Source organism: Engystomops pustulosus, chromosome 9, assembly GCF_040894005.1.
Source record: "Engystomops pustulosus chromosome 9, aEngPut4.maternal, whole genome shotgun sequence".
NCBI classification, from domain to species: domain Eukaryota; kingdom Metazoa; phylum Chordata; class Amphibia; order Anura; family Leptodactylidae; genus Engystomops; species Engystomops pustulosus.
The window spans coordinates 28,258,350-28,274,667 of NC_092419.1; the positions used below are offsets into that span (position 1 = coordinate 28,258,350).

Consider the following 16,318-nt stretch of genomic DNA (forward strand, 5'->3'; position numbering starts at 1 on the left):
TGCTGATACTCACTTGCATTCACTCTATATGAGAGGTCCAACTCTTGCTACAGAAAACATTCCCCAAATCATGACACTTCCTCTATCGCCTTTCACTGACTGCTTCACACACTTTTGGTTCAGTCTTTCCCCAAATTGTTTAGGAAAGTAATGTTTTCCATCAGACCCAAATAAATAAAACTTGCATTAAAATGAACTGTGGACCATTTCTCCCCTGTCCACACAACATGCTCCTCAGCACGGGTTAGTCTAGCCTTTTTATTTTTTCTGCTATTGAGAGGGTCACTGCAGAGTGGGATTTCAGTCCCAAAGCTTTTAAAACATCAATGCACAGTATGACAAGACAGAGCCTTACCCTGTTCGATGCTGAACTGGCGAGCAATTGTAGCTGCAATCTTAAAACAACTATCCTGTCCTCTCCTGCATTTGTCTTTCGAGGGCGATCAGCTTTCTCCTTGAGTTTGTAATATTCTAGAAATCACATAATAGGACATGTATCATAATTGGCAGTGAAAAACAAAGCCAATGTGAAAGAGCCCTTACGCTGCAAGCTAAATAAGCACCAGGAAATTAGCACCAGGTGCCATATTAACACCAATAACTTGCAGAGTTAGAGTGTAATCGGTGTAAATTACAATTATCTACTGTATATACTCGAGTATAAGCCAAGTTTTTCAGTACAAAAAAGGTGCTGAAAAAATCCAAGCTTGGCTCATATTCAAGTAAACAAATAAGTACTTACATTTCCAATCCCCCTTGCAGGTCCTTTTCTTTCTTATTCTGGCCAGTATGTGTGCGCTGACAGTGCACACACTATGATGTAAGCAGCTGCTGACATCATAATGTGTACACGGCCAGTGCGCAAGGACCTGCCACTGTCAGAGCACAGGAAGTGAAAATAGGGCCTGCGGGGGGCATCGGAAAGGTGAGTACTGAGTTTATTTTTAAATATACTGAGGGCTGGCTAACTATATATTAGGGGCTGGCTAGCTATATACTGGGGACTGGCTTGCTATATACTGGTTGACTGGATATATATTGGGGGCTAGCTTGCTATATACTGGTTGACTTGATATGTACTGGGGGCTGGCTTGCAGGCTATATACTGGGTGGAGGTTGTGACCAATGCATTTCCCACCCTAGGCTTATACTCGAGTCAATAGGTTTTCCCAGTTTTTTGTTGTAAAATTAGAGGCCAGTAGTTTTTTCTGTGCTTTTGAATATATACAATTTAGGAACTATGCTTAAAATTATACTAGTTTACTCATGTTAGGATGTATTCACAGGACTACACAATGACCTTTAACTGAAGTTTTTTTTTTACATTTTTTATATACTTTATGACACCTGACATCTCACATAAATAAGGCCTAAGCAGGAGAAAAATGGGGACAAAGCTTGTGGATTACAGTATTGTTTGTTCTTTTTATAGCTGTCACATATGATGTGTGGAATGGTCCTGTGAATAAATCCCGGATACGGCGCTGGTTACATGCAGCATTAATCACTCCATTTGTACTGCTGTCAATTTCATCTTCTAAAATTAATTATACCCTTCATATGCTCCTCCACCTCCATCACTATCCTCCCTGCATGGGAAAATTGGAACGTCGTTTATGCTTTGTGCAAAATAAACACAAAGAACTTAATAAAATGAATGTATTTTACGTATTTCGTATTTTAATAGAAGCATAGATTTTATATTAAAGTGGGATTACCAAGTGATTCTGCTTTGTCCATTTTAAAACTTGCTAAATTTATTTCCATAAATTCTTAAAGCATTCCTCTCATTTTAACAAAATTTGCAGATACCAGAATGCGACTCTTTCTGGTTATTTTTGTGACTTGAATCCTTTATTTTATAGCAGTTCTCCTCTCTGCAGCCTGTATCTGTAATTTGCTGTCCTCTCTGTATGGAGACCTAGCTGCTGTGACTCACTGCTCCCCCTCCCCTCTCCATAGACATCTAAGTAATCTGTCACCTCAGTGAGCTTCTTTTTGTCCTGCTAGCAAGAAGGAATTCAGCAGAGATTTCAAGCAGAGTTAAAAAAAAATATAGAGAGGATTATACAAGACAGAGAAATGAAAAGAGCATCACAAAAATGTTGAAATCACTTTGCAGTCTCTCCTGCTCTATTTATAAGCCTTTGTTATCTTAACAGCACACCCTGTGGTCAGACATGGTAGTTCCAGTTTATTAACACCTTGTAAAGCTAATGATTTTTACAAAAATGTCACATGTGAACTCCCCTTTCAAAATCAAAACAAAACAGTGCCCACATTATGCTGCTCACCCTTTTCTTTCCAGAATCTTTCTGTACTGAAGCTACTTGTCAGAGATCTTCCTCAGCAGCAGTTAAGTGGCTAAAGACTAACCTCTTCCAGTCTTTGCCCTAAAGCTGAGTCAATAACATCCTGCCCATAGTTTTCATGATGCATTGTGTACTTTTCAAGAAGTAACTTTACCTGAAACACGAATATAAGGATAACTTTTTATATGTTTACCTATATTATTCTCGCATCTAAGGCATCTCAGTTGTCTATGTCCACTCTTGACAGTGTCGTTGTAGCAGTAGAAGTAGAACAGAGAAGCTTTGCTGCTAATTTACTAGCAGAAATCCAGTTAGCAGTGCAGTGTGATGAGGATGAGGATCAGTGATAGCGCAGTGGGTAGTAGAGTATTTCAGAAGAGACTGAGCCTCCGGCATTATACAATTGTTAGATCTTACGGACAGACACTTAGAGCAAATGTCTGCCTGAATCCCTATTGACATTTATTCAACAGAATCCATCAACTGGAAACCATTAAGTTCTGCCGCGGTAATGACAGGTGGACTGGTTGTGGATTCTCCATGCTGTATTCTCCTCTTCAGTGATCACAGACTGTAAAGAATTTTTTTTTTGAACATCTCTCTATAACAAAACTGTGCAAAATGGTCCTTAATTTGAGCTCCTCTGCTTCCCGGGGTGCGGGTAATAACACAGTTAGAAGCCCTGAGTTAATCGCCTAGACAGCGGTGTGATGGATGTGTAATGACAGCGCGCTGCGTGTGCAGGGAGTATGGATTCAGGATTCATGCTTGTTATTTTCCTACGTGTTAGTGCGCTCTGGTAAAAACCATTGTGTGTGTAGTGTGAGGACGAAAACACTGAAAGTGCATGATATGGAATTTACCTTGGGTAAGTCCAGGATGTTGGTGCTTGGATGAATGTATGGACTCATCTATTGCATTTAAACACTAACCGGACCTTATGGACCAATGGTTTAGTGTCCCAAATCACCTTATATGAAGGCAGAAAAATTATCCTTATCTAGAAATGAGTGAATGATTGAAGCTGTGGAAGTGCACATGCACTGGACCTACTTCGCAGGCACATAGGGGCAGATTTACTTACCCGGTCCAGTCGCCATCCAGCGGCGTGTTCTCCGACGCCGATTCGGGTTCCGCCGCGATTCACTAAGGTCGTGCGTCCGATGTCCACCAGGTGTCGCTGCTGCGCTGAAGTCTGACAGAGTTCACGTCCTCCGTCTCGGTGTATGTGAGTGCTATTTGTGCGCCACAAATTTTTCCGAATCTGTCGGGTTTTTCCGTTGGCCACGTCCCCGAATACTGTCGCGTGAAAGCCAGCGCCACTATCCGATCGCGTGCGCCAAAATCCTGCGGCAATTCGGTGCAAATCTGAAAAATCGTGTAACCCCGCAGAAAAACGCAATTTGGACCCTTAGTAAATGTGTCCCATTGAGTTGCAGTGTATTATTTTGGCTTATTTAAACCTTATGAAGCCCAGGATACAGAGTTGAACACTCCCCTGGTTCAGGGGCGTAATTACAGGGGTAGCAGCTGTTATGGGTCTTGCAATGTTGGGGAGTCACTGGTGCCCTGCGGGTCTACTGCTCAGTACTGGAAACAAGTCCTCCATGTTAGGACTCCTAGAAATCAGTGTGAAAGGGGCATTAAAGTATGACCCTTTAACAGGCCTTGTAACATGACTAAGGATGTAAGCAACGTGCACGGCTTGTTATATCCCTGGTCATCTGATGTCCCACAATTACACGGCTTGTTATTTCCCTGGTCATGTGATGTCACACAGGTGCACGGTTCGTTATATCCCTGGTCATGTGATGTCACATAGGTGCACGGCTTGGTATATCCCTGGTCATGTGATGTCACACAGGTGCATGGCTCGTTATGTCCCCGGTCATGTGATGTCACACAGGTGCACAGCTCATTGTTTCCCTGGTCATGTGATGTCACACAAGTGCATGGCCCTTTATATCCCTGGTCATGTGGTGTGACACAGGTGCATGGCTGGTTATATCCCCAGTCATGTGATGTCACACAGGTGCACGGCTCGTTATATCCCCAGTCATGTGATGTCACATAGGTGCATGGCGTTTATATTCCCGGTCATGTGATGTCACAGAGGTGCACGGCTCGTTGTATCCCTGGTCATGTGGTGTGACACAGGTGTATGGCTGGTTATATCCCCGATCATGTGATGTCACACAGTTGCACGGCTCATTGTATCCGTGGTCATCTGATGTCACACAGGTGCACAGCTTGTTATATCCCTGGTCATGTGATGTCAGACAGGTGCACAGCTCGTAATATCACACAGCTGTGATTACCCTCAACGAGCCATGCACCTGTGTGACATCACATGACCAGGGGTTTTAATCCAATGGAAGTAAACAATGAAGCCTCCTATAGAATGACAGCAAGCAGAGATCTAGAAAACTGAGAATTCATAGAGAAAGTATATTACAAAAATTTTCATTACACAAACCATTTCAATTAACTGCTGAAAGTGGACAACCCCTTTAAGCCCCTAGAAAGTGTGTGTTCCAGGATTTAAAGGACAGCTTCGGGGAATCGGCCCTTCACCCGCGCTGCAGTATCTATCCACTTGATAAAGGAGTCATTGTAGACTGCGAAACGCGTTGTGTTCCAGAGATACGAAATAAAATACCCCCGTTTTTGGATTCATCTTGTGTATGTCACCTATCTGTGTGCGCCGAACTGAGACAAGTACCCTCCCTGCTCTTCCAGGATTTAAAGGCATTGTCCAAAGATAATATGTTATCCACATGATTGGTTGGATCCGACTCTTCCTAGTGCTAAAGATGTTTGTCTTTTGATAAGATATTATTACATTCATGTCTAAGGGGCAATATCATTGAGAACTGACATCTTTTCGATAAGGTTTTGTGTGTGTTTTTTTTTTTAAAACTCTTTTCAGCGTTTATTTTTCTATTTAATATCAGCCCTGACATAATAAATGATGAAACATCCCAGTGCTGCCATCTAGTGGACACATGGACCGTGCTGCATCTCACTTTATATTCTGGAGGTGTTGGAAAAAGAGACAAAGGCGCTTCACAAATGCAGCATTCAGCTTCAACACCAATATTTCCAATGTTTTTTATGCCAGAAATCCGGGTGTTATCTGATCCTTTATATTATATATGACTTTTATTCCTTATCCTATCACAGAGACTGCAGAAAGAACATCAATAGGATGCAAAAAAATGTTTGGGTAAATTAGTTGTAACAAAATTCTGTCCAAACAATATGCATGTAGCAAACTTATTATACACTTTGGGTCCTCAGTATCACAGAACGCTATAGTATCAGGCTGTACAGAGCTTGTTTGGAGGTGGCAAAAGGGGGAAAAGCTACAAAGCTGCAATTTCCTGGCAGTTTGACAGAAAACTGGCATGTAAGATTATATCAGTTGCCCTCGTGGCTTTACTGCCTTCATAATAATCCCTGAATGTCCATCAAGTGATTCAGCAGTCTTGCTACTTACTTACTGCTGTCTGCAAACTCTCTATGGATCTTTGTTTATATATCTGAGCTCTGATTAATAGAAGGAGCTGTGACTCATCCTGCTCCCTCCCCTTTTCCTGTCTCTGTCAGTGAGATGGACTGTGAGAGAAAGAGACATAGTGGGCGACTATGAAGTTGTGTATAGCATGGTGATCAACTTTATCTTAAATTCCCTGGCATCAAAATGGGGGTGTTGTGCTCGGATGGCCCCTTCCATCCACACCTCCCCATGTCCCATGCCTCTTTTCAGCATGTCATGTGACCAGGGTGATGTCATCTGTGGTCCCTTACACAATTATGTCGACCCCATGTATGTATATGATCACATGGCAGCATCATGTCATGATTACAGCAGCCTTCAAGACTTCTACTGCTCCACATCATCCATGTAGGCTGCTGTGATTTCATGTGATCAGATGCATACATGGGGTAGACAGTGCAAATGTAACAGGACCTTAGATGCTGTCACCCTGGTCACATGACACGAAGTGGCCAATGATGCAACAGGAGTCTATGGCAATGTTCCACACAGCAGCATGTTCTGTACAACTGAGACCTGTCAATCAGGACCACGGAGGCAGGGCGGTGCAAATAGCTCATGAATATGCAGGGACTCATGGGACTCAATTGGACTCAGATGAGTTACATACAAGATTTTTTAACATTGCAGCCATGGAAAGTAACCATTTTGGATAAGGACAATGCTTTTTAGTCAAAGTTTTTAATGAAGTATTTATTTTGGGGTGGGTTCATTTGCATGACAGGTTCTCTTTAAGGAAGAACATCCGCTAGAAAGTTGCATGCTGGAAACTATAGTGAAGATTATCTACCAATTCCTCCAGTAGTTATACCAATTTTTGGTCATTTTCATACATCTGGTGCATTCTTCTCCAAAGGGATTAACCCTTTGCCACAACTCATAAACCTCCCCCCAAAATCCCATAGCAGCGGTTAGTTATATCTAAGCTGCTCTTAGGCGCCGCAGTGATGTGTGTGACAAATAGTGGAGAGATTATTACGGCCAAGAAACAAAAATCCCGAACGCCATCTGAATCGCAGCAAAAACAAAAGCAGCCACTTATCTGCTCGCCGTATACACACACGTGTCTGGATCATTTCAAACAAGAGCGCGGATGTGTTAAGTATTTGTTATAGGCTTATAATTCCTTTAAACACAGATCCTCCAGCAATGGTGGAGAGCCACATTGTGTACTTTGATATCGTGCCACTTAACCATCTACCCGCTCTTACCAAGTAGCCCCCGGCTATGGTAAATCTCAACAGGCAAACACTTGCAGGAGCCAAATTTCACTGCTCTGGAAGCCACCATCACTGTGATGAAATACCGCCATCTAGTGCTCACATCAGAAGTGCACCTCGCCGCTCCCATTATTCCTCGTTAGAGAACATTCGCCTCCTATTCTCATGGTTGGATTTTAAGAGATCTTGAAGTCCAAGTAATAATTAGAGGAATGACAAGGACCATAATTCAGTGAGGTAACCGGTGCTATGGAATATCTGGGAAGGTAAAATGCATTTTGATCAGAGTTGCCCTTAATAAGAGGAGTATTTCAGCGTCACATTAATAATCATTAAGCGAGGCACAATGGAGAGTGTTCTGTACTGTGGCCATTGTTGGACATGATAGATGTATAAATGTCTCTCTGCAAGTTACAGTAAAATGTTGACTATTGTGGTTTTGTGCTTAATAATGATTTATTGGGAATGTCGGCGGACGCTTCCTTATACATTCATCTCGTGGGCAAATAAACACATAAAGACCACTGGAAACATTAGCTATTCAGCCTAAGGCATCATGTAATGCCCATCAGATAAGGGCACGACTGACCCTAATGACCCTGCTACCAGGAGCTCCGGTCCTATATGAGATGTATGGCTCTGTGCACAGTACACTACAAGGAACTGTCCATAGATCTGCAGAAACCATGATAAAGACCTGGAGAAGCTGAGCAGATTGTACAAAGTGTCAGGTCTGTAGAAGGCATCAGGGCCGGCGCCAGCACTGGGTATACCTGGGCAAGTACCGGGGCCCAGAGCTGCTGGGGGGCCCACATAAGGCTGTACATAAGGAGTCCATTGGTGTAAGGGAGGCTGTACATAAGGAATCCATGGGGGTGTGTCCTATCTGCAGGCAGCATGTTATAGAGCAGGAGGAGCTGAGCAGATGGTACATAGTGTCCTATCTACAGGTAGCATGCTATAGAGCAGGAGGAGCTGAACAGATTGTACATAGTATCATATCTGAAAACAACATGTTATAGAACAGGAGGAGCACAATAGATTGTATCCTATTGTATCCAGATAGTGTCCTATCTGCAGGCAGCATGTTATAGAGCAAGACGAGCATAGTACAATCAGTACAACTATGTACAATATAATTAGATTATACTAATTACTGTTTTATAATAACAGAAGTGAAGCATGTAATTCATTACAATATTTGGGGAGGGGGGAGGGTTGCCACAGTATAAATACATCCTGTGGATGAGAATATTCCAATGTTAAATATAATTTTGTGCTTCATTTGCAGGTTCTGCACCTGACCATGGAAAGGCTGGCTATTTGTCTGCTCATTATTAGCACATCTGTAAAGGCCATGATGTGCCCCAAGAGATGTTCCTGCCAGAATGTCTCTCCGTCCTTCACCATCCTGTGCACCAAGACCGGCCTTCTATTTGTTCCTCCCACTATTGACAGAAGGACAGCAGAGCTCCGGCTCATGGACAATTTCATAACCACCCTTAGAAGGAAAGACTTTGCTAACATGACAGACCTCATTCACTTAACACTCTCCCGAAACACCATTAGTCAAGTCATGCCTTACACTTTCTTCGACCTAAAAGGGCTCCACGCCTTACACTTGGACAGCAACCGCTTGACTTTTATCAATGAAGACCACTTCAAAGGATTACTCAACCTTAGACATTTGATATTGAGCAACAATCAGCTCCATTACATTGCTCCGGGATCATTTGATGACTTCATTGACACCTTAGAAGACTTGGATTTGTCTTACAACAATTTGGTAGACATCCCGTGGGAGACTATTGGGAGGCTTTCAAGTGTTAACACCGTTGGCCTTGATCACAATCTCATAGAGTATGTCCCTGAAGGAATCTTCTCCAACCTTCATAAACTGGCCAGGTTAGACATGACTTCCAATAAACTAAAAAAGATCCCCCCGGACCCTCTGTTTTCTAGGATCCCTGTATATGCCAAATCAAAAGGTTCCCCCTTATCTTCATTGGTGCTTAGCTTTGGGGGAAATCCTTTACATTGCAACTGTGAATTAATGTGGTTGAGGCGCCTGACCAGAGAGGATGATTTGGAAACATGTGCCTCCCCATTAGAACTAATGGGCAAATATTTCTGGTCTATCAAAGAAGAGGAATTTGTTTGTGAACCTCCTATGATAATTCATCGAACTTCCAGGCACGAGGTGATGGAGGGTAAAAGTGTCTCCTTAAAGTGCAAAGCGGTGGGTGACCCTGATCCATACGTACGATGGATATTTCCAGATGGGAAACTTGTATCCAATACATCCAGGACTATATCATACGAGAATGGGACGTTGGATATTTTCAACACACGTTACACGGATCGTGGGAGTTTCACCTGCATCGCATCCAATGCTGCAGGAGAGACAACGGCATCTGTGGAACTTGTAGTCAACCAGTTCCCTAATCTCGCCAACAGCACCAGTTATGATAAAGAAACTGAGTCAGGACCTTCCGATATACTGACGCCAGCGAAGTCTAGCATTCCTTCCAACGAAACAAAATATCTGCATGATAGGAAGGTTGTGGTTGCAGAGTTGACCTCATCCTCGGCACTCATCCAATGGCCTCCCCAGAGTCACATCCCAGGAATAAGGATGTACCAGATTCAGTACAACAGCTCATTAGATGACATCCTCATTTACAGGTAATTCTGTCCGGAGACTCGCACAGAGCACAGGGCGGTGGGGGTGGGGGTGTTCTGCCGCAGTCCGGTCTGCATTACCGGAACATATTTTTAGAATTAGAGGGTTGACCCTGTATACCTCAAGATGATCTAATGGTTGATGGTGAAAAACTGATTCCTGTATAATGAAAGGTTCATCTAAGGACAGTGATGGGAAATGTTACATCTGGTGATGTCCACACTTGAGTGGTTTGAAGGATCACAATTACTTCTGCTCATGTCCCACAGAAATAAGATAGACGCGATGATTCCGTCAGCTGGTGCAGATGGGAAATGCATTAACTCTTGGAAGTGTCGTAAGAATATGGAACGAAGGGGGATGCACTAAGCTACCAGTTATCTAAGGTGAAGAAATAGTGTAGACCCCAGGTTGCACCTTGGCATATTATGGTGTGTTTGTGTGAAGGTTCCTGCTCAGGTTCTTCTAAGAACGGTGGGTGGAAGGGTAACTTGTAGGCTTAATGGACTCTGACACTGAATATACAAAGAATTGTGACTCCTTAAAAGTAGACGGTAAGGGTGATGGTGGCTTTGGGCCATACTGGGCAAGTGAAGACGGTAGTCCTCACAAACATGAACCGCACACATGGTAGACCTCTACCCTTGGTGCATGAAACACTTGCATCTACACTTGAAATCATGACATGATCCACCACTTTTCACCATAATTCTGAGCCTTGCCTCTTTTGGCATTTCCATACCTAGCAACTTCAGGTTCCTGTGTGGTTTTGGGATAGTCAAAAATATTTTTAACTAAGACTGCCCCACAGCAACATTAAATTGGGGTCAGAGTTTATTCAAACCCCCAACTCAGAACTGCCCCCAAAATATAGCAGCTTTCTATCAAAGACAAATGTCACCGTTTGTGTAACTCAGCCCTATAAAGTGGTTTGCCCATAAAAGAAAGTTCTCAAATTTTAATCCCATAGTGATGTTTACACAATAAAGATCATTTTTAACCCATTAGTTTGCAATTTTACTAAGTTTTATTGCTGTTTTATCTCCTATCAGTGTAATATTCCAGGGTGTGGACCGGGACTCTCTAAGCAGACACATTATCATCCATTTAGTTCTGTGTGCTGACAATGTGCTTAGATTATGAAGGTACAAGGTTTATATACACTTTCATTTGCCTTCTAAACATTGTACTAGTATCTGACACATAGAAAAAGAGATGAGACAGATCAGAGTCATGAGATGGATATAAGACACAATGACACACTCAGCTCTGCTGCCTCATCTAATCAATAAGACACACAGTGGTCACTGCTATGCCTCCCCCTCACCGTGGATACAGTGCGTATCTCGTTTGTAGAGCTTCTGATGTCTCTCCTCTACACTCTGAACTAGGAAGTGCTGTGTTTGTAGTGCTGTCTGCCTCCTACCCCTTCCCTCTTCTCCTGCAATATAAGAAACACTACAGGAATCTGCCGACCACAGTCATCAGATTTACGGTCGGATCCAGGGACAACCGTGTAAACACCAGGATTGGTAGAGATAGGTTGGTGTATATTCAAGAATCGTGACTTTGTGGGAATACCGCTTTAAAGAGAAAATAATGAAAATAACATTGTGACATATAAGCAGTAGACTAAAGTTACTAATGAAACGGGGCCTGTAGGATGAGGAGAGGGGCCAGGCCTGGCTACTAGAGATCTAAGGGCTCCAGATGGATGAAGATCTGTCAGTATGGCCCCGATCCAAACTCCTCCGATATTGTTGGAAGCAGAGTTTGTTCATTCCATCTATAAGTTGGTGCCAGGAAAAGATAGTATCTTGTCAGTGAGCGACATTAGTTACAAAATCAATGTGTGTATGTGGAAGTGTGCGGAGCAGCAGTAATATGTCTTCAGCACAGCATCCAGCGGCAGTGTTATAGATAATATACATTTCCTCTGTCTGTGCTATATGTAATTCTACCTGATCAGAACCCGAATTTATTAGTGACCATATACACGTCAAACTATTTTTTTTTAAAGTACAGGCAGTCCCCGGGTTACGTACAAGATAGGGACTGGAGGGTTGTACTTAAGTTGAATTTGTATGTAAGTCGGAACTGGTATATTTTGTAGATGTACACTAACTCCTGACAATTTAGTACAGCCCACGGATGGCTGGTAACTAAGGAAGCATTAGCTGGTGCGATCTCACGCTTCCTTAGTTACCTGCAATCTCCGGCTTTCAGTTCTTTTAGTGCACTGGCTGGTAACTAAGGAAGCGTGAGATCGCACCAGCTAATGCTTCCTTAGTTACCTGTACCCCGCGATACTGCCGGCAATCACTTATTGTATACATCGGCAGCGGATCCCCGTCACCTCCATTGTGCTCCCCGTCACCTCCATGGCGGCGCCAGTCTTTAGCTCCGCCCAAGGAACCCCGTCATCACCCGCCCACCCAATGAGGACGCGCAGCACGTCAAGCAGCGCTACGAAACCAGGAGGTGGACCCGCCCGCCCAATGAGGACGCGCAGCATGTCAAGCAGGGCTAAGAAACCAGGAAGTGGACTGCGCATGTGCGGCGTTCCGAGTGCCCCGTTCGTATCTACGGGTTGTCCGTAAGTCGGGGACTGCCTGTAAATAACAAAATGCTAAAGTAAATGAGCCAAATTGAAGTCTAAATCAAATGAATGTTTGGAGCAAGCACAATTTTCCATCAAGGTAACATCAACACTTCACTTTTACACAGTTTTTGAAGGAGCACAGCAGGAAGGTTGTTCCAAACATCTTATACAGATCTTCTGTGGATGTGCGATTGCTCAAAGCCATCTCCTCATGCAATCCCTGGGAGACTGGAGGATGCTGAGATCTGTGGGTGTGATGTCATAGGTTTTAGGACTCCTTGGTCTTCTGAGGGTGGTTGTTAAAGGGATTGTAGCAACTTTTTGAGTCATCTAAGTTACTCAGTGAAGGTCCAACTGCTGGAACCTGCAGCGATCATGAGATTTAGACCCCCCAGAGAACAGGGTCTCAGTATTGGTCACAGTGGGAGGACGAGGATGTGTCCTGCCGCCTCATTCAACGGTATTGAGGTGTCAGAGATTGCCAAGCATAGCGTTCAGGTATCTCCAGCACCATTCACTGTTACTAACAGTTCCGGAGAGTAAATGGGCTGACACTCTCATGATATTGAATGGAATTGCAGAACGCATGCTCAACCTAACTTTCCAGCCATTAATGACAATGGGACAGTTCTCGTGATCGGTGGGGATCCCTCATCTATCATCCTAATTTGAAACTTTGTTACAAGCCCTTTAAAGATATTGGCTTTATGTTTTGGGTTATTGTCCATTAGTATTTTGCAGGATGATTATAGGGAGGGCACATGGAAGCCTCCTACTAGGATATAGGATTATAAACCAAGCACACTTACATGCTGACGCGCGCCCCACCGGCAGGAGCTGCTCTTCTTTTAGTTGCTTATGCCCTTGCTTTTACAGAAAAGAAGCTTTTAAAATTATGCAAATGTATCTAAGGGTCTCCAGGCTTAATTCACAGCCCCTCACGCTCATTTGCATTAGGCATAAGCTGGCCAGGGGCACGCACCAGCATGTATGTGTGCTTGGTTTACAATCCTTCATCCTGGTGGTAGATTTCCTTTAAGATCACTTCAGCAGTTGCACTGTATTATAATTGATAAATGAAGGCTGAAATATTGGGCATTCATTAAGTACAATCATAGACACGCTCTACTTTTATTAGTCTGCTACCAAATACTTCTTCACATTGACCGACCCTAGTACTTATCAACAGTGTTTCATAGAGGACGCAGCCATATTCTCTGTATTGTGCGAGTGGAACATCCCCCAGCGGGGCCTGACCTTTTTGGGCTTGGGGGCAGCTGGATTCCCTTTGGAGTGGATGGCGGAGTGCGGCCTAGGGTAGCTGGGTATCAGAGGAACAAGCCTCGTGCACACCGGGCAGGTAGATTTGCAAGAAAAGGGAGACGCTGTGGATAGATGATAGGTCTCCCTGATAGGGTGCCCATATGTTAGCAGATTTATGCAGGGATCACTTGGAGACAAGGGGTGTCAACCCTAAACTTCCAGTTCCTTTATTCCAGATCACGGCAACAACCACAACAGCAGATAACAATTTAACTGGTTCAAGGTCGCTGGTTGGTTGATGTTCGGCAAAAGGGGCTCACAGCCTGGTGTAGGTAGGTGTAGGTAGCTTCATGCTGGAGGTGAGGAGCTGCAATAGCAATGCTCCAAGACAGGATCTGTTTGGCTGAGAGTCCTGTAAGCGCCTGATGAATGCAGGACATGTAGTGAGGAAGCTCAGGAGAGAAGACTCCCTGAGAAGATTTAGGAGAAAAATACCCTGAACTTGAAACTCCTAAGGGCAGATTTATCAAGCCCAATGTGCTCAGTTACCCATGGCAACCAATTACAGCTCAGCTTTCATTTTAACAGTGCTCATGAATATTTTAAAGGGGAGTTGTGATTGGTTGCCATGGGCAACTAAGCACATTCTTACTTTTAGGCAGCTTGATAAATCTGCCCCCCAATAGTTTATATAAACTTTCTTTGGGAGTGGTATACCTTACAAACATAATGATAATCGAGGATATCAAAGGATCATATAAGGATTTGTGGGTATCATTTTGGGTGTTCCTTCATTTTCTAATTTCCCATCAGGTCACTTCCAAAATGGCTGCTGACTTCTTGAAGGCCTCATTGTTCCAGCTCACAGCAGCGGAGAGGCCATGTCTTGTGACCTATGAAATCTGTGCGGCCATTTTGGGAGCTATCTGACCAGGGAGGTAAAGAGAGTAGCAGAAGCAGGATGGGATATCGACTATTGATGCCTGATATTTAGTCACATGACGTCTTTTGGGTAGAAGGTCGCTTTAAATAGCCAAAAGGCCTTGATAAGATGGAAATATACTCAAAAAACAATCCCATTGTCAGGAGCTGAAGAGATCTACATAAAAACATTTCCAAGGTGAACGTGACTCTTTGATTGAGAACACTATGAGCCCCCCCCCCCCCCTTTTATTAATAAACAAGAGAAAATGGAAAGAGAAAAACAGCCGCACGTTCCCTGACATTATTTTCCATCTCACAGCATTCGACTAATTGAGACATTCAAGTTCCAGAGCTCCGGAGGCTGAATTATCCCTCAAATACTGCGACTCTTAATTCCAGGCAATATAATAGTCCTTTCAGACGCCAAATTCATAAATCCTCTCTTTATTCCTACAATGAATTCACCGCAGATATAGATTTTTTTTTTGCACTTATTGAATAAAGCAAAACACTCCAGCGATGGCTCCATATTTCTGCTCCTGTACAGAGGTTTTAATGAGTTTTATCCCGTATTTTGCTCGTTACTTAAAAACATTAAAGGAAATCTACCGTCGAAATCAAACACTGTAAACCAGGGGCACCGTGACTGTGGTAATCTTCTTACATGTGTTATCCATGACTTTCTACTTCCTAAAATCAACTTTTATAATTATGCTAATGGGGTGTTACCAGAGCCCCTCGATGCTGCAGATTCACAGACTAGTACACTGTGCAGGAGCACTTCCCCCCCTTCCTGTGTGCTGAAACTTCCTCTGCTGCATTGAGATTACATCAGGCAGCGGGAAGGGGAAGTGCTGAGGTTGCTGAAGGGAGGAGAGACAGTGTAACAGCCTGTGAAGCTACAGCACAGAGGGGCTCTGGTAACACCCCCAGGTGCCCTTCAGGTTCAATACCATAATTTAAGTTGGATTTAGAGGGAAGGAGGCCATGGATAACAAATATAAGAAGATTGCCACAGTCACAGTGCCTGGATCTATGAGTAAGTGGCCTTGGGTCATCATGATGGATTTTGATGGTAGATTTCCTGTAACCTCAGGTTGATGGGAAGTGCTGACCACCAGGTAATGTAGTAATAGGTGTCATGGATGCACGTAATGACCCTGTGAGATATTGATGTAAAATGAGCAGAGAAGAGTCAGATTTTCTGTAATTCACAGAACCACAAGTCTGATGTGATCTGGAAGATGAGAGTCTTATCTTTAATATGACACAAGGTCATGTTTCTAGATACTACAGAACCAAAGATAGAGGTGTCTGTGAGCTACAGAACCAGAGATACAGACAGTAAAAAAAAGAAGGCAGGAATTGGATTTTTATACGCCGCTCACATTTTCCACTGTCTTTTACTGCCTGTATCTCCGGTTCTGCAGATGACAGAACCACAAGCCTGATGTGATCTGCAAAGTGAGATTCTTATCCTAAAAATGACACACTAGGTACTATAGAAAGGAAGATGGAGCGTCTAAAGTGACCTCCTATGAAAGCCTTTAAACTTGACTCATCTCAGGCAAAATATGACTCTTCACATGACTTTGGAGGAGATACATTTACAGGTAAACAGGCGAGATTTCAGAAACAACATTTCATACCTCATCTGAGGCGGCTGCTAGTTTACTGCTAGTTAGTGTTTCTTCTATATGCAGCCACCATCCTGCAGTCTTATTTCCAGTGTCCCGCGGTGCCTCCTCATTTACC

The 16,318-nt window shown here is 43.4% G+C and overlaps 1 protein-coding gene across 3 annotated transcripts in view; it reads left to right on the forward strand.

Annotated features, from left to right (window-relative positions):
• LOC140076915 (leucine-rich repeat and fibronectin type III domain-containing protein 1-like protein) overlaps positions 1 to 16,318 on the forward strand; it is a 337,193-nt gene that overhangs the window by 274,864 nt on the left and 46,011 nt on the right. For all 3 annotated transcript variants that reach the window (XM_072123711.1, XM_072123712.1, XM_072123710.1), the window contains one exon: positions 8,383 to 9,776. In XM_072123711.1, the coding sequence (XP_071979812.1) occupies positions 8,398 to 9,776 (1,379 nt within the window). In that variant the 5' untranslated portion in view covers positions 8,383 to 8,397. The remainder of the gene's footprint in view (positions 1 to 8,382; positions 9,777 to 16,318) is intronic.